At 41.6% G+C, this 18390-nt stretch overlaps 1 protein-coding gene across 6 annotated transcripts in view; it reads right to left on the reverse strand.

Moving 5' to 3' along the window:
• The window catches only part of SUSD6 (sushi domain containing 6), an 84212-nt gene that overhangs the window by 39512 nt on the left and 26310 nt on the right, over positions 1-18390 (reverse strand). For all 6 annotated transcript variants that reach the window (XM_058839573.1, XM_058839552.1, XM_058839544.1 and 3 more), the window contains 2 exons: positions 7617-7804; positions 3134-3163 (listed from right to left, as the gene is read on the reverse strand). In XM_058839573.1, the coding sequence (XP_058695556.1) occupies positions 3134-3163; positions 7617-7737 (151 nt within the window). In that variant the 5' untranslated portion in view covers positions 7738-7804. The remainder of the gene's footprint in view (positions 1-3133; positions 3164-7616; positions 7805-18390) is intronic.

Genomic DNA, 18390 nt, shown 5'->3' on the forward strand with positions numbered 1-18390 from the left:
CCTGATGTTGTAGAGGCATCTTCCTGCATTAAGACACTTTACCTAACCCTTAAAAAGTGAACACGCATGTATTTTTCTACTAGAGTTCTCATTCCCAAAGCCATACTATTCTCAGCTGTTCTAATCTACTTGCATAAATAAAACACTACTCTCTTTTAGGATGTGCACTAAACCACCGTGCCACTAATTTGCTTCATAAACCACCAGGATCTTTTTCACAACTCCACCTCTGGAAACAGCCACCTTCCTGTTTTGCTGCACTCCTGTTCCCCCTCCTCTCCTTCCTGGAATCTTATTCTCTACTGTTCCTCATTCACAATCAATCTCCTCTACCACCCTCCTATAAATCCTCATTTGCCTTACAACATTGGTAAGAGCACAAAAAAAAGTTTTATTCTCTTTCTGGACAGTTTTAAGAGTGTCTAAGGGTATGTCTGACATAAAATTCTTTACACATTATGTTGGTCTTTTTCTCAGGACACAGAAAATGTTCTTTCTAGCCAGAAATGCAGCGCTCAACTTTCTAATTATGACTCTGCATGTGTCAAAGCTTACCATACTTCTTCCCTCTCTGTGGGCTGAAAACTCAAGACAACATCCACCAGAGGTGCTTATCTCACTCTACAGCACGGCAACATTTTTCAAGTAAGACATTATTTTGCCTTTACTGACAAAGTAAAAGATGTATCTCAAAAGCAGCAGCAATAGTGTTTTTTTGCTCTCAAACAAGAAATATTTTCCCAATTGAATTAAGATGACTAGCTAGACCTAAAATGCTGAGCCCACAGGATTTCAGGATGCTCTTTTGTTAACCTACTGTTTGATTCTTTGGCTTCTGTTCCCACTGAAACACTTCTTACTGTGCCAGGTGGATAAACACACTTCTTTTTGCATTCACAGCATTGGACCTATAGAGAAGGAACACAGAAGGCATCTCCATCCAGCACCAGCCATGCCAAAGTACACAAGCAGTGAGGAAGCATTCCAGCAACCTCTTGAGATTATACTAGGCTGGGCCAAAAGCTCGTTTTATTCTTCAACAGTTTAGCAACAATCCTGCTCCAGCCCAATCCATCTAGCACATCCTGTAACTCATCTATGCAGCCCCACACCTAAGGGGTTACTTCAAATCCCTTTAACACCATCTGGAAACAGTCCTCCAACTCCAATGCAACACTTTGCAGAAGCAGAGCCTCGGGAATTCCTGTTTGCAGGGGAAGATGAACGTTCCCCAGAGGTTTCAGCTCATTAAAACCAAAATGTGTTTTTATATGCAGACCTGCACACACAGATAAGCAGGTACAACCTCTTGTGACAATGCCATAATCCTGCTCCAATTACTTTCACAAAGGTACAAACATTTCTGAGCTTGCAGTTCAAGTGCCTTGAGTACCATCTTCACTCCTGACTATTGGCAGCTTGTTACCAGCAGTGTTTTAGCAGCAGTTCCCATCTAGTCACAGACTCACAGGTTTAGCAGAGCCTGGACAGATTCAGCCACAAAAGCTGATGACTCAACAATCTACAGCTTCCTGCCTTGCCCTACCACTTTCTTCCTTATCACCCATGTCAGCATGCTGAGGGCACCACACAGTACTTGCAGTAACAGCCCAAGCTGAAGTTTTGCCACAGTCCCACAGCAAATGTACTTCCTGCTCTGCCATCCCCACTGCAGAATCACTATCAGCTGACAGCATGAACAGGAAGTGGTAACTGCTTGTGGTATTTTGGCTAAACATAAGGGCTGGAGAATCAAGGTAGATGGGTTGCACAGATGAAAACCATTCCACATATTCTAAAAACATAGTGCCTCAGCTGTACTGGGAAACAGTGCAGGATTCAAAAGAGATAGAAGCAGGAGAGGAATTGAGACAAGGTGATAAGCAAACTTTCTATCCCACTTTCAGGACTTTTCCTGACTTCCCAAATGATTGACTCTAGCAAATAAAAAGGAAAGGTCTGAGTGAAATTAGGAAGAGACAGAGAAATCTGTATCTTCAGACTAGTGGGCAGCAGTCTCCAAGGAACACCAGGATGGTGACGGGTCCGAACCTGGACTGTAGTTCACAACTGGTTTCTCCTGAAAAGGATATGACACTTAGCACCCCTCCTGCTTCCCTCTACAATGGAACTCCTACCAGTTTCCATCTTTCACATTCTAACCCAAGAAGCTATGATGAATTAGACCAGACAACACTTGAGGTTTTTCCTAAAACAGTTGATTTTCCTGCTAGCAACCACAGCCAAGAATTGAAAGCCCTTTAATACTATGTGTGTGTGATACCACTCTTCTTGCCAGAAGTAATATTCAGGCATTGAATAAAAATAGAGGATTCATATGATCCCATCAGGACTTTTCTTAACCAGCACTTTCTGAAGACCAAAATTTGGCAGGTGGTAAAACTCCCTTTCCACACCTTTAAATTCTTTTTCATTAATCCATTCCCCTCAGATTTTGTTCCTGTGGGTTTTGTTTTGTTGTTTTTAGAGGAGGGGGGAAGTTCAGACTAAACAAATAATTTTCCAGAGTTTAATAAAAATGTACATAAAATTATATTTTATATATTTAGAAAAGATAAGGAAAACAAATATGCTTCCCAACTCCTTCCAAAGTTGCATGCATCCATAACATGGCAGTAGAAAGACTTTAGACTTCTTCTGAGCACATGAAATTAAAAGCAGGGATATCCAATGGAATACATCAAGAATCATGCTGAGATGTTCACTTTTCTTGATTAAAAGAAATGAAAGATTTTTTTACCTCAGCCTATTCTCCCTGTCCTCTCAATACTCTGTCAGCCTCCCAAAACTCTCACAAGCAGCGTGTCTCTGCATTTAATGAAATATTTATTCTGATTTCTTGTTTTCTTAAGTCATTGAAGTTAAATGCTGTAAAAGGCACAAGGATCCCTTCCAAGCACAGTGAAAGAGGTGAAGCTGATCTCCTTCTCTCAAACTGAGGACAGTCGCCAACCCCAAATCCAAGGGTCAAAAATTAAAATGAGGCACAGAGATGAATTTTAAGCCTATCCAACACACCAAATGGGAATCCTAGCTCACAGACACGTACAACTAACCAGTAAAATATCACACTAATTTCTCATAGTACAGCAGTAAATGTAAGTTTACTCACATGCAGGTCCTTTGGATTTGCTCAGCCAACCTAGGACAAACGAAAGGAAAACACAGAATTATTATTATTATGCTATCATGGTTTAAGCCAGCAGTTAGCTAAACATCACAAAGCTTTAATTCATTCTTCAGCCAACAGAACTCACTAAATTAAACAAGTTATGTGGCTTCTTGAGATCCTTGTTACCCCCTTCAAGGCATTTACTTAAGTAACACTGCCTGGGTCAATGTATGTAGCAGTGTGAATATTACTATTGTTACATGAATAGTCTAATTCTGGGCCTATCTGCATCTGCTTCCTAGAAACCTTTGCAGCCTGGCCATTATTTTGCAGCTCCTCACCATGCTCTTCCATACCACTTTGCTCTTAAGCTTTACAAAGGGACTGGAAAGAGGAATTGCTCCTGAAAATGCTCCCCCCTTCTCTCCATGCAGAAGGCCACAGTGCTTTGGGCTGACACTGTAATTTCTCCAAACCCACACTTACATAAAGCATATAGGTTAGAATCATGATCATCTGGTCATGCATGACACTTTACACATTTCTGTCTGTCCATCCAGTGCTATAGTGTCCTTGTTGCGAGGGCCATTGAATGTATCCCTAGCTGTGTAAACCCCTTCCTTTCAGCTGCATAATCAGAGACAAAGGAAACCTCTGCTTCGCAGAGATTCCCAAAGAATAAGAACAAGTCTGAATCTGTTCAATGCATGGAGCGCGCTCTAACAAGCTGCTCTGCGCCATGCAAACAAATACCAGCGGTATCCAAGAGCTTCTGTGCAGAATAACCTTGGCACTGAAAAGACCTTAGAACAGCAAGCAGCAGACCGGCTGTGTTTGCGTCAGAGACAACACACAGGAATGAAGTCGTTTCAGTTTATTCAAGCTCAATCTATCACTTTAATGGCAATCCTAAAAATTAAAGAGCTAACTTTATAGCATTTTGCACGTGCAGTCAACAAAAATCAGACTGCGTCTAAATCTAAATGGACTTAGAGTCACCAAGCCTGCATTACTATTAATTTTTAAAGGTTACTATTTCAAGTATCTTCTTTATGGGTACTGATATTTGTTTAATTTGGGATGTTTAATAATTTTACCAGCACATTTACTTGCATTTCCCAGGATCAGGTGATGCTGTTATCAATAATGAAAGGCCCAACCTGTTTTGAGAGGTTTCTGACAGAGTCAGTCATGAATCCAAGAGAGATTACATATTTGAAGCATAAATCATACAAAGCTTTCAGAGTATTTTACAGACTACAGGTTAAAATTTAATGAACAACTTAATCTGATCCACTGTCATTCTTCCAAAAATAGCCTGGCCAGGCAGGAGGACCATTGTGAATGAGACATAGATACAAGGCCTTAAGGGACAGAGATGAGAGGGAGAGGGGGAAAAATTACCAAAGTCACAGCAACAAAGAAAAAAGTGAAAATGCAGATAAAAAGATTGTTACAGCTCCTCTCCAATGTTTCAAAAATTCCCCACCTCTATCTACTAAGCATCCTGGCTCTTAGCTACATTCCAGTTGAACCCTCAAAGAAACAGAAAAGTCAGATGAACTAAGCCTCAGTATTACTGAGGAGCTTTCCAAGTCTCCTTGCCTGCTCATTCCTTCATTATTTCCTGCAACTAATCTTCAAGAACTTGCCAGACGAGGAAAAACACTACAACTGTGATAAAGCTCAAAAAATATTCCTGAGCAGCACTCAAGTTTCCATAAATCCTCCTCTTCTGACACAGCTTCACTGCTTACCCATTACCAAATGCTGCATTTGTTTTGTGTTAAAATATGTGCAGTGGTTGTTTTCATATTCATGGATATATCTTCCTATGAAAAGGGAACAGTTTCCCCAAGTTCTGCAGTATGCTTAGTGACTAAGCAACTTATATTCATCTGATGGCACTCAAGGATATTTGGATAGATTGCTTGAGACAAAGTGCTGAGGAATTTTCTTTAAAATCCATGCATAAATAAAATCAACTTATTACCAGAGGACAGAGCAGATGCTTGCTGACTGAAAATGAGTCTGCTCTCTGCATTAACCACATGGCAAAGAGAACATCTTCCTGCCCAGATCATGAATATATCTCTAAGCTTCCTGGAACTTAAGCAATAGAATTTCTAAGCAGCAAAATGATTGCAATACGATATACCTCATATGGTTTTATACATATGAATCACAAGCTCTGCTTTCTCACTCAGGGCTGAGCCAGGCATTGTCTCCATGCTTGTCTTTTTATGAGAACATTCTTCTGCTCTTGTAGCAATTTTGAGCTCGTCACACTGGCTCCACATTCAAGATAAGCATTACCACCACAAGATTTAACACAGTCTCTTACTCCATGCTAACATCGTTTTGCTCTGCTTGCTCTGAATGACTTTGCTATGTAAAGCAATAAAGTGAGGATGGCGAGGTGGTTGGGGAACAAAGATGACGGGAAGATGATTTCCAAGCGCCTCACCAGTACTCTTTGTTTCTCCATCTGGCTCTCTGCTCCTCAGCTGACTTGCTCATTAACGTTACTCATGGCTGGCACGCTGCTGCAGGTGCAGCTCCCTGGGCCCATGACACATCACTGAGCACCCCCATCCTTCCCAGCAATTGGCTTTTGGGTTGCTACATCCCAGTCTCAGGAAAACTGTGCATGGAAACGCTCCTCAGTGAGCCCTCCCCAGGACTTCTTCCCCTGCATGTCCTGCCCTCTGCTATGATCCTGGCTCCCCTCTGTTTTCTCACTTCCCCTGCAGGAAATGCTTCCTGCCTAGCCACTATAATCCTGTTTAGCTGACGATCTGCCTTGAGCAGTTCACCACAACTGGTTTCAGATCCTGAAGAAAAAAAAAACACAGAAAGGGAAACACAATGCAGAATCACTCCCAGGTCTTCTGGCAGGCCTAACTAGTGCTTTTGTAACATGACTGGATGTCTCAAAAATTATATTAAAAAGGATTGCCAGTATTGTGGCAGCTTTTCCCCGTGCAGCAGCCCGTGCAGCACAAGGCATTTGCATACTGATTGCAGTCTCAGTTGAAGGTGCTGCAGTGCCTAATGGGGTTTTCAGACGGTGCCCCAGGCTGGGAGGCATATCTGACAGGCCTGCATCTGAAATGAGGCAGTGACACCATCACCAACAACAGCAAGGCTGGAAAAAAAAACATGGATAGCCCAGAATCAAAAAGATCTTGTCCCTTTTCTATCGTCACTAACTATTCATGACAATTTGTCATGCTCTGAAGGGTATCTTCCCCGCCCCCTCATTACCTACAAGGCCAAAATCAGGTCAGGAAGACACATAAGCCTGAGATATCTGATTTCAGTAGTCTCTCCCTTCCAACTCAAAGAGCCAGGAATAGTAAAAGGAAATTAACTCCTCCTCCAGAAGTTTTCAGCACCAGCAGACTTTTCCATACAGGATCATCTCAACTTTGAGTTCATCTGGCAGCTAATGTTTATTCTGCTCTACCACACTGATGCTGAGGAATGTGGTCACATGACATTCTCAGGTGCCATGATATGTCAAATAAATAGGACTTTTTACAGTTATGTCAAGAACTGAGGTTTTCTTTACATAGGCAAGCTAATGCTTTACATTACAACAGCTGCTAAAGTCAAATCTGTCCTTTTGGGATTAACTCCTTCGAAGTTCTTTCAAGAGCAAACAGAGTTCCTCCTTCCATCTCATGTCTCCTATGACCCGACATCTCTCTACAGACAAAAACTAGATCATGGCTGGTCTGGGAAAAAAAAGACGTATTTCAGGGTATATTAGGTAATCGAGCACACACTCCACATCATGTATTACCTTCTGAGTATCCAGTACATTTCCTTCTTCCACTCATTTCTAAAAGGCAGATCTCCCATCTCTGGTGACATTTTTCATCTCATCCCATTCCACTGCTACTTAAACTATTCACAACACTCAACCATCTGAGAAACATCAAGAGATGAGGGGAGAAGGAAAACTTAAGCTGAAAAGAGGATCCAATAGAGGCGTGCAGCTAGCAGGTGTTAAGGTGTCAGAAGGTAGCATACAAGGAAACACTGAACAGATTCAGCAGCTGTACGAAAGAGATGGACACAATCTCTGCTTCTGCCCCTTCAGATGAACAGTTGCTACAGGGAACACAGATAACACTGTCTACATGAGAATCTCACTCAACAAAAACACGGTTCATGCTCTTGAGATGCCCCAAGAGTCACCAGCTGCAGTGAAGAGATGAGAATGGAGGGGGAAAAAAGCCCCATGGGAATCCAAACTACAGGATGAAGGACAAGGACTTATTTACTAATACGCAAGACTCATTCAGTTCAAACATTTCACGCTCTGCTCAACAAGTAGTGATGGAATTTTTCCTGTGAGTACAGAAAGATGTGTACAAATACATCAACCATTGCCAGTTTTCACCAAAGAATATGCAGCCACTTCCAAACTTATATACCTCCCCCTCCCTGTAGCATATATAAAGGTTTCACTTACCTGTGGACTGTGCTTCCAAGATAAAGGAACCAAAGATAACTAGCAGACAAAATAACCCATGGCCAGTCAAGGCAAGAGATGATCCTGTGCTGCTCTTTGATGCTACCATTCCATGGCACATCTTTTACCCACCAAGGATTCTTTTTAAAAAATTTCTGAAAGATCTGGTTGATCAGGAGCACGTTGGTCTAAAAAACAAAGACAAAGCAAGAAAAAGTGTTGAGCCAAACACCTACAACACCTGGAGAAGGAAAAGGGAAAGCTAGAAACAAAGAGAAACCTTTTTTACATGTTCTAGCACTTAGGAATCTAAGTGTTCACAGTTCTCAAGGTAACAGGAGCAGATAAAGCAATCTACACAGGACAGACTAAAAGGAGCTGTATTAGAGAGACCATAACTTTTCCCTCACTGTCTGATGTTTCAAATGTGAAGACTGCCTAGCTTACGATTAATTTTAGCTTTTCCTTTCAAGACAGCCCCAGAGAACATAGCATCTGAAGGATTTGTTTCAAAAGTTTCTTCAAGAGAGCCAGTCTTCCTACACCCCCACCACTTTTCAGAAGGTCTCTGACACAGCAGACTGTACTAGACAGCTAGGATAAATCCATCAAATGCTTCTTCAGCCACCTGGAGAGGCACAGCGATCCTGACAGCCAGCCGGCAGGCAAACACATGCTTAGGAGGAAGAATGTAAAACAACTTGCAAACCTCAGGTATGATGATCTGACAGGATAGAGCACAGCAATTAAAACTGCAGGATGTGACACTGTTCATACCTGAGGGATTCACCCACAGCCTATGAGGCACTGTCACAGCAAAAACAGCCTTGTACACAAACACACAAAGCACAGCTGGGAAACAGAAAAAGCACAAAGCCAATCCCTTACTTTTCATGAAGACCCAGCAGAACACGTATTTCACCAACCTACTGTAGTTTTAACCTGCAAGGCCTCAATTGGTTAAACACACCGACAAATAAATCAACAACCAACTAACCAACCAAAAAACACCCTGGAAAAACAAATCAAGCAATAAAATAAAAACAGCCAAGCAAACCCCATATGGAAACACGATTTCAACACTTGTATCCTGCTATTCATTACACATCGGAAGCTCTCAGGTGAAAACAAATTTGCTAAAATTAATGGTTTTTTACACCTGACAACAGAATACTTTTAACTCTGAGGAAAATCCCATTCAGCTGCAGCTTTTTCAGCTAAATGAATATGCATACTGAAGGGGGATTAGGTTTTTTATTTGGCCAAGTTACCCAAGGAAATTCAAAACTGCTGGATAATCTCAAAGAGATCTGAGAAGTGGAGAGGCAGGTACTGCACTTTTTTGTACCTTGTGAGGACAAAGAGGACATCTGGGTTAGCACTTCTACTACTAGGGAAGGCAGAACTTCCAGATTCTTAAGTGCTTCTGAGATTAAAGCAATACACCAGCACTGACTAGAGAACAAAACAAAACTAGAGACACTGCAAAAACACCCTCAACTCACATTTCTAATTACTCGGGCAAATCAGTAGATGTATTATGGGAGGGAATATGTAGATTTTCCAATAAACCTGGCAGGCATTCTAGTGAGAAGAGGGTTTTCCCTTAGTTCCATGGCACTACTATGTTTATATATACTTCACAAAAGACCTATCTTTAAAATTTGGATAATTCTTTTTAGTCTCTCAAAGAAAAATTCTTTGTCTGCATACACCCTTGAAGATGACGTTTAAAGTATCATATGTATTAGAGCTTCTGGGACAATAAACTGTGTTTGTGTAAATAAATTGTTTATTTACCCCTTTTTTTTTCTTGCTTCATTTGGAGGGGGAAGGAGAGGAGTGAATCTATCCCACTCTGCCTATAGTACAGCCTATAGATTTCTCATATATTCCACGGATAAGGAGCCAATGCTTTGTTCAGCAAACTTCCACCATGCGGAATGGAATAAGGATACTTTCACTTACCTGCCAGAAAACCTTCAGCAACAATTAGACCATGGAAAGAAAAAAAATACTCCATGTGAAGGAGCCAAGCTTCCATGGGAAGAACTGCTAAACCAGATAATCTGTACGTCTGCCCTGTCAGACCTCCTGCATGGCATCTAAGTTCATATTCAATCGGAAGAGGCCAGCCTATACTCCAGGCCAACAGATGGCTGCTCTCCTCCAAGAGTCACTGCTCTACACAGAATTACAGCTCTGAAAAAGAAACGCACCATCTTCAACAAACGCCCTTCTGATTAGACCAAGAAAGTTCTGTCCTTCCTACTCCAATTTAATGATACCTCATTAGTATAAGAACCTCTGAAAGTATTGCCAAGGTATCTTTTAAAGGTGGCCCTCCCAGCCCTTGGAACAATGCATGTCAGGTGACATAGCAGCAGCCAGGAGATGTGTCCTACCTTTCCCTCATTTTCCTCCCCCAAAGACTACACCTAGAAGTCAGCAGTCCAGCTCTGTTCTCTGAACAGCAAAAAAGTTAGAAATATTTAAAACAAGAATATCTTCAGGGAGGATCAATTATTGCTTATTCTTAATTCACTAACAGACTGCTCCAAAGCACAGCACTGTTTCTCTCCTTTCTTTTAAAATCGGACATGGTTTCCACACCTCTTTTTAGCTACCAAGTCATTTCAATCCCAGGTTAGCAGGTATCCTGTCTTTCACAGGCCTGGGGCTGCCACTCCAGGAATGCTGTAAATTGATGCTGCTATACCTACAGAAACATCCTGCTAGGCTGATTTAGTTTGGTGTGGATTTGAAGGAGACACAAGAGTAGCCAGCCCATTCAGTGGGTGACAGCATAGATAACCCCCTCAGGGTTGTTAGGAGACACAGGGTACAGGTACTGCTTGCAAGGATCCTCCCTTTGGGCTTCAGCCAACTTACAAAACTTGTTCCCAGCCTTGACTGTTCCCTGGCAACATTAGAAGAGAGAGGTTCCGACTAGACAAGAAACTATCCCTTTTTCCCAGAGGAGAGCTGATTTGGAGGCTATTTAGACAGATATTAAATTCTCTGAAAATTGACTATTGTTTTAGCACACTCCTTATACCTACAGCTCAGGGGGAAGCAGAACTCCTCAGATCTCCACTGCCTGAAGTTAGCTGAGTGCAGTGTAGATCACAGGCACTTGTCAGAGACATACTCCCAGTGGCATAGCTTAACAATTCAAGAGTTTGGGAGAATCAAAGTGTACACAAAGCACTAAAGAATGGGCTGGTTTCTTTAATGGATACTAAGAATAAGGCAGAAGCTGACAGTAGCACAAGTATGAAGAGCAAGGATATTTCAGACCCATTTCACATGCCACAGCCTAGGCTGAAGGGTTATGTAAGGGTTAAGTTTAAACAAAGATGTTTTTCAAGATAATATTTAGTACTGCCAGCAGTGCCCATAAATACAGGAATGAGTGGGGGACATTTTTCTATGTAAAAAGTTTATCAGTCAATAAAGGTGGAGGGTTTTTTTTCTTTCTTTATAATGTGAACCTTGAAAAACACCTGCTAAATATGGATAAGACAATAAACCATCCTCTATATCCACAAAGTCAATAGCTACACACCCTCTTAGGGAATGCTATGAACAAGTGAAAAAGTTCCCATTGCTCCCAGCTTACAGACATCTCCAGCTCCTTCTTCAAGTCTTGGCATCAAGCAAGCTTCCCAGTGATGCTTTAGCAAGAGTCCCTCTTGCACAGGGAACAGTAGTTTGCTTCTACATAAAGTCCTCAAGCAGACATCAGGTTCTACTGAAGCCATGCAGGCCAGATTTCCTGCTTCCTCTTACACAACCAGCAGCCCTTTCCAAAGCTGACACACATGTATGGCAGGAGTTCTCTGTAAGATAAGCTCTTTGGGGACTTTTGCCATTTATCTTCCAAACCTTCAGAAGCTGCCAACCCATATCCCTTGATCCAAGATCCCTTTATATGCATGTATAAACTTTCACAGGATTATGACTTAATTTTCTTATTTTTCTTATTTTGTCACAGAAGGACTCCTAGGTCCACATGGAAAAGCATTCTTTGGAAGGCCATATGCTCAGGACATGCTCTAGACGACCAGAGACTGGACAGTCTGAAGCTCTCTACTTGTTCAAAATGCCCGGCACAGTCAGGTCCTGTGTCACTGTTGTTGGAAAACAGGTCTTCAACCTGAATTCCTCAAAGTTTATTTAGGGAAGTGTTCAGAATGTTTGGAATGCTACTGGCTTGCTTTTAAATACCATACTTGAAACTTAGCAAAAGAAAATTAGCCATCCTCATGCACATAAGAAATCTCTTTTTTATCCACATTATTTCCCCCTCACAGAATAATATTCAGACATTGCTTGCTAACTCTTGAATGCAAACAGCAAAGATCTTAGCAGTGGCATGAGTGATGGGTGTGCACAGCATAGCTTTTGAAAAGCTAAGCACAGGCATTGTTCTTGCCTCATGGTCATGCCAGTAGAATCTATCGTAAGCAGTGTGGTTTGGAGGATTTAACCTTCACCCTTAGTTCCCGGTTTTGTTGTGTCCTTATTTTGTGTGCTTTCAAAGAGCAGTTAAGCTTTAAAGCAAAAAAAGTCATCCTCTTGGCTGCCAAATTAAAAAAAAAACAGAAAAATCCTTCATTCCACTTTCTGTGGTTAAATCAGTTTAGTTGAAAGCTTTTAAAAACAGAATCGTATTTTTAACATTTAGGGATACCATCACAATTCAATTACACTGTTCAGTTTAAGATAGGAACAAAGGAAAAAACCAAAGCCTTTGAAGTTACCTGCAGACAGTTCAGAAAAATCTTAATCATCTAACTTTTCAGCACAGCCAATTCTCAATTATTCAGGATAATGGGAAAAGTTGGAAGAGGAGAGGATGAAATATGAAAAGCCAAACAGCATGTAACACTCCTCCTGCCCAGTAACCAGATGACGTGTTTGGTAGCTTCATTTTACACCTTCATATTTGAATTATAAAAAGGCAGGTTTCTGCACAGCACAGTCACAGCATAAAGCAGATGGGCAAATTGCACATATTCCTTGTTACAAAGAACAATAACTAGGAAAGACCAAGCTGCTTATTCTGGACATTGGAATCAGCACACACCCTACTGCAAACAGCCCCACTGCTGAAATGGAACCTGAAGAGTTGGATTTCCTTCCTCATTCCCCAACTGTGCCAAGGATTTGGCCTATGACCTTCAAATTTGGCTTTCTTTCATATAATTGTTTTGATTTAGCTTTTACCTTCTCTCTCCCATGAAAGTTTCTAGAACACTTATTTTAAATTTTAAAATGTTAAATTACAAAAAAAAAAATCCCAACAAACGAAACCAACAATTGGTGATGCATAACTTCCATTTTCAAGAGGGAGCATTATTAGAGTTTGCATAGAAAGAAGCCTGCTGGACAGGTCAAACTCTGAAATTCCATTTTAATCACTGATAAATGGCATGTAGCTAGCTCTCCACAGACTCACCAAGGCACACCCAGACTTTAAGCCAGGGAACTGGATTTTTCACTACTGGATAACTAGTGCCTTACAACTGGTAAAGTCACACCAATATTCCTACCTCAAGTGAATAAACCTGCAAGATTCACCAATTTGCACAGCTTACTCCCCTAACTTCCTCCTCTCTATCATTCCTATCAAAGTCTAAAGTCCTTTTGGCATCTTGATCATGCTTTTGCAACCCTCCCTTGTTTGCCTCCTTATCTCACTTGATGTTCCTCTACCCATTCTAGATACCCAATACCCCTTGGCTGAAGTTAGCCAAGCATATTTTTCTATGGGCTGATTGCAGGGAATACTTCCTCCAGCTATTCTGCTTCCATGCTGGGTGCAAGCCTTTGTATATGAGCTTCTTCCCTCCTGCAGCCCAGAGAAATGGACAGCATGTTCAAAGATACTCCTGAGGGGACCAAACAATCCTAAACTCCAACATTCCTATTCAAAGTAAGTAACAAGGAAGGAACAGACTTTCCAAGGTGTGTAAAGAAGAGGTGCAAGGTTGCCTAGGGGAAAAGGGGTGGTATTCAGTACCTTTCACTGTCCATTGCACGATGGAAATGCTCAAGTCACTGTGGATTAACAACTGCCAAGCAGGGCTTTTATTTTCTCTAAAAAATAGTATTTTGCTATTCTTGCAAACAGCACTCATACTTTTAGAAACAGAATCGGAGACAAGCCGTTAGAAACAGTCTCAGTATTGTGATGATCCTTCCCCATTTCCACGTACCGTGGTTGTCATGCCAGGTCTGACACATTCACAGAAGATTTGAATTGTATTACTTAAAAAAAAAAATAAAAAAAAAAAAATCAAATTTTCCTTGCTTTGGTAAGACCAAGAGAAAGCCCAAAATACTATTGGCTCCCTAGATTTTTAAGACGTTTTCTTTAAGGTCACAGAATTTCACTGGAAACTTTTTCTGTTTTAGTTGGGAAGAGGAAGATAAGAGAACAAAATCCAATTGTCCTTCCAAATAAGGAAGGAGTTAGTTATGGGCAGGCTGTGAACTTCCAGGAACCAGTAAGAAGAAAAACAGAGCTGCAGAGGAGCAGTGGGAAGAGTTAGGTTAATGCAAACAACTCCAATGCACTGCAGATTTTTGCACAGTACAAAAATGCTTGTAGCAGTGGGATCATGTCAACAGTGAATGAAAAAAAACCAGTTATTTTTTAAAAAAAGTGCTGGATCTGCTTTGAAGGATTTTTTTTTTAAACATACTGTCATCTATGCAATCTATGGGGAGAACTAGAGACTGGGGGATTGTGGAAAACACATCTCTCAGAGTCTTTCTCAGATTTGTTTTTGGATGTTTTTTTGTTGTTTGTGGGTTTTTTTAAAATGTCTTTACTTGGAAAAGTATTCCCTTTAGAAACTATTGTTTCAGCATTTTTCCCCTGCCGCACTGCATCAGAAAAGCTAGGTTTCATACTTTCAGCTTTAATCAGTACAACAGCACATTTACAGAGGACCATATGCACAAAATGTTCCAGAATGCCTTCCAAAAATAATAAGTCCTAAAAAAGAAAACTCACAGTAAACTAGAATGGCTTCAGGGAAGGAGAATAAAGAAAAGCCGTGCAAAGGCAGAATTTCTTGTAACCAGATCCAAGCTTGAAAAGTTACTTTCAGTAACAGGATTGACAAAGAAGCACTGGATTGGTAAAGTCATTGTATATATCCAGGATGCCATTCTCATTTATGAAGCTATGTTAATCTGTTTCAGCCCGTGTACAGTAAAGGCTTATTTTATAATCCGTCACTACTAGAACATGCTTCTCCCTATCCTTACTATTTCTTGTACTTTCATTTCAACTGATGCGGCTAAAAGCATCAGTCTGCTCTACATGCAGCTGCAATACCACCAGGCTGCACAGCCACTCGAGAGGACATCCATTTGGAAGTCTTCCTTTCAAAGCCATCTAAATATAAACTTCAATGCAGCAGTCTGACATTTAAGTAAAGAACTATACTAGGAGATGGAGGAGCTCTTACATTTATTCCTAAAAACACAGCTGTGAGACACAACTCAAGTTTAAAATTATTACATTTCCCAGATATAAAAATATCCGCTATACAGAAGTATCACACACTTTCAAGGAATGACAACAAATATTGTACAGTGCTTGTTATTTGTATCCCACCTCAGAAAGAAGGTTCTCAGCAAGAGATGTGTTGTTATTTCAGAACATTCCAGGGTAACAAATCTTTGATTCCGAATGCCTGTCAGCACACAGATCTTGTCAGAGATCTTGTCAGACACACATAAGAACTCTGAAAAATGAGACTGTCCCTTAAGTCCCCTGAAAACTTAATCTTCCAACAAGACAGATCATTGACCAAAGCAAAAAAGTTTAAATTCTGGTTTTGGTCTTAAGACTGCATTTGGGATTCTAACACAGAAGAGAATGGCTTCAATAGATCTCAATAAGGCAGGCCTTCAAAAGGTCCCATTAGCTCACTATTTCCCTTTACTTTTGGTTTTTAGCAGCTGCAAAGTTGCTGCATGTTTTTTATTGCTTTTCCTCCTTGGGATGCACTATGCTAACAGCACAGATGCACATGTATTGCCACAAACCCCTCACTATGGCAGACATTCATCACAGTGCCACTGGGCATGTTTTATTCCACAGAACCATATCACTCTTGCCAGTCAGCATACAATGAAAAAAGAAAAAATTTTGCATCCCCATTCAACCCCCTAGCAATTAAGACCACAGGACAATGAGCACACTGCCTGCATGCAGCCCCACTGTTGGGGTGGCTGCTGCTGTCCCGGGCACATCCCCCAGCAGAGCACCCTCACCAGCAGCAGGCACACCAGCCTCCACCCCAACACTCAACCTGAAGATTTCAGACTTCAGGCAAGTTGACATAAACTAATTTCAAAAGTCAATAGGACCAAGAGAAGAGGGGGTAGGGAACAGATACCCAAACAGCTTGCTTTCTTTTCAATCACTCTCACAATTACCAGAATCACTCATAGAGAAGACACGTCGCTATGCAGAGGACCCTCAAAGCCTTTTTTCTGCTAACTAGCTTCCCTCAGCAGGCTATGCTTAATTTGATTTTCTTACAAGGGATCAGTTGCAATTACATTTTGATTTGAACAGCACAAGATAGAAGAATAAAGCCAGAGACACCCTCCAAGGATAGTGGCTTATTACATGTCACAAAGGGACATACACACACCATGATAAGGCCAAGTGCTCCAAGAAGAATCCCCGGGACAGATCCCTTACCAGCAGAGTAGCAAACCACCATCTGAGACCTAAAACTATCATCTAAAGATTGTGTTAAAGATTTAGATTTTGTGTTAAAGATTTCCACCATTAAACTGGGATGAAAGAGAAGCATGCCAGAAAGAAGTGCAGAGAAGTAAGAGTTTGCAGAATAAAACTTTTCATAAATAAGACCTGTTGTATCGCAATAGAAGGTCAATTTAAAGCTTCAACTTCTTCCTCACCTGACTCAGTGACATTTAGACTTCACATAGCATGGCTAGTAGAGGAAAAAATATTTTAAAAAATAAATCACTGTTAGCTGGAACTAGGGTAGCCTGGAGGTGGGACGCAGCATACTCTGACTTGCAGCAGGAGAGGGAGCACAACCAGTCTTCTGCACCACCCTACAAGTGTCAGAGGGATCCTCAGTTCTCCACTCTCCAGGGAGAGGCCTTTGCCTAGCTGCTATCAAACTCAAAACAAAATGTTAAGCAAGGGATCCTGAGGCAGCCAAGGAGCACTGCCTGACAGTAACTGCTCATTGAGCAGCTCTCAGCACGTTGTTTATATAGCAGCAAAATAAGGGTTCCTCACCCTTTACTGACCTGCAGTCTAGTCCACCTCTTGTATATCAGCATCTCCCCTTTGCAGAGCCAGCTGGCGTTGTCCCTCCACCACCCAAGCACTTACAGGCTACCTGGGCTGAAGGATGACCCCACACTCACCCTGTGCAGCAATAACAAAACAAAAACATCCCGTCTGCAGCAATAACAAAACTTTCAGGAGTTACTGGGAGAAACTGGGCCCTTGCACAAGGACAGCTCTGGGGCCAGTGGAAGCAGCAGCTGGGGAAACACTCCCACCTCAGATTTGCTGCCAAGGCCCGAAGTGCCTGCAACCACTCTCTGACTCAAGCAAGCAGCCCAATATGCTGGGCCAAGAAATTATACAGGCTTCTTGCTCCTAAAACCATCTCCATTTTCAATCCACATTGAAATGTGGAAAAAATAATTTACTATGCATGCAGATGCTCTATATCGAAATCATTCCCCTAAATCATGGCTCCAGCATCATGGTTTCCATGCAGATTAAAATCCAGAAAGGTGGGTGAGAGTGCTCCAAAATAGCCAAAGGTAACACAGGTTTGTTAGAGTTAGAGGAAGGCAAATGAAATCAAAGCCAAAAGAAAGGGGAAAGTTACACAAAGCAGAACAGCAAGAGTCAGCAAAATGCTCAGCAGTAAATCTTGCCATTTTGTGCAGGGCTACAAAGTGGTGCTGCACACAAGCAAGAATCACACACATACCTGTGCCAGGTCAGGAGGAGATACACCCAGAAGAGCATAAAGCTTATTTAATCTTCTACCTCACACTTTGGCTGTTTTGCTAGACCACCTAGGACAGCAAAAGCACAGCTAGGCTTTGTCCAGTCTACCTCAAAACTCTAGGGAAAACCCTTCCAAAGATCATATTCCTCCCTGATACTCAAAATGTACAGAAACAAGCTATGGATAAAGCCACAGGCAACACCTCTTCACCACTGGCACCAGAATGTAGAGGTAAAGCATCCTGCTATTGACCTGAGCAGTTGCCTCCCTGCTTGCTGTCCCTCAGCCAAACACACCACTCCCAGGTGCTGCCTGCCTCCTGGCTCCAGTCATAGTCCTCCACCCCTGAATGGGCCAGCTACCAGGTAACCATCCATTAAACAAAAGCAAAAAGACTTTTGGATTTCTACTTTTTTTTTTTTTTTTTTTTTTTTTTTTCCCCCCCACTTGTCCAGCATACTAGTATTGAAATATCTACAGGCTGGGCACACGAACATGAAAGGTACCACACATGCTGTCCCAGACACCTCTATGCCTTGCTCCTCTTGCACACACAGAGCTGAAAAGTCAAATATACTTCCCCATTCCCTCTGAAAAGTGCATTTTAGAGCAGGCATATTTAACTGTCTACTATCTGAAGGTAAGGAATATGTATGTCACTAGCAGCTATATATAGCACATGGACTTGGGAAACAGGTCACTCCCTGCTTTGCTTGGGGTTTTGAGGTGTC

Source organism: Poecile atricapillus, chromosome 1 (assembly GCF_030490865.1).
Source record: "Poecile atricapillus isolate bPoeAtr1 chromosome 1, bPoeAtr1.hap1, whole genome shotgun sequence".
NCBI classification, from domain to species: Eukaryota; Metazoa; Chordata; class Aves; order Passeriformes; family Paridae; genus Poecile; species Poecile atricapillus.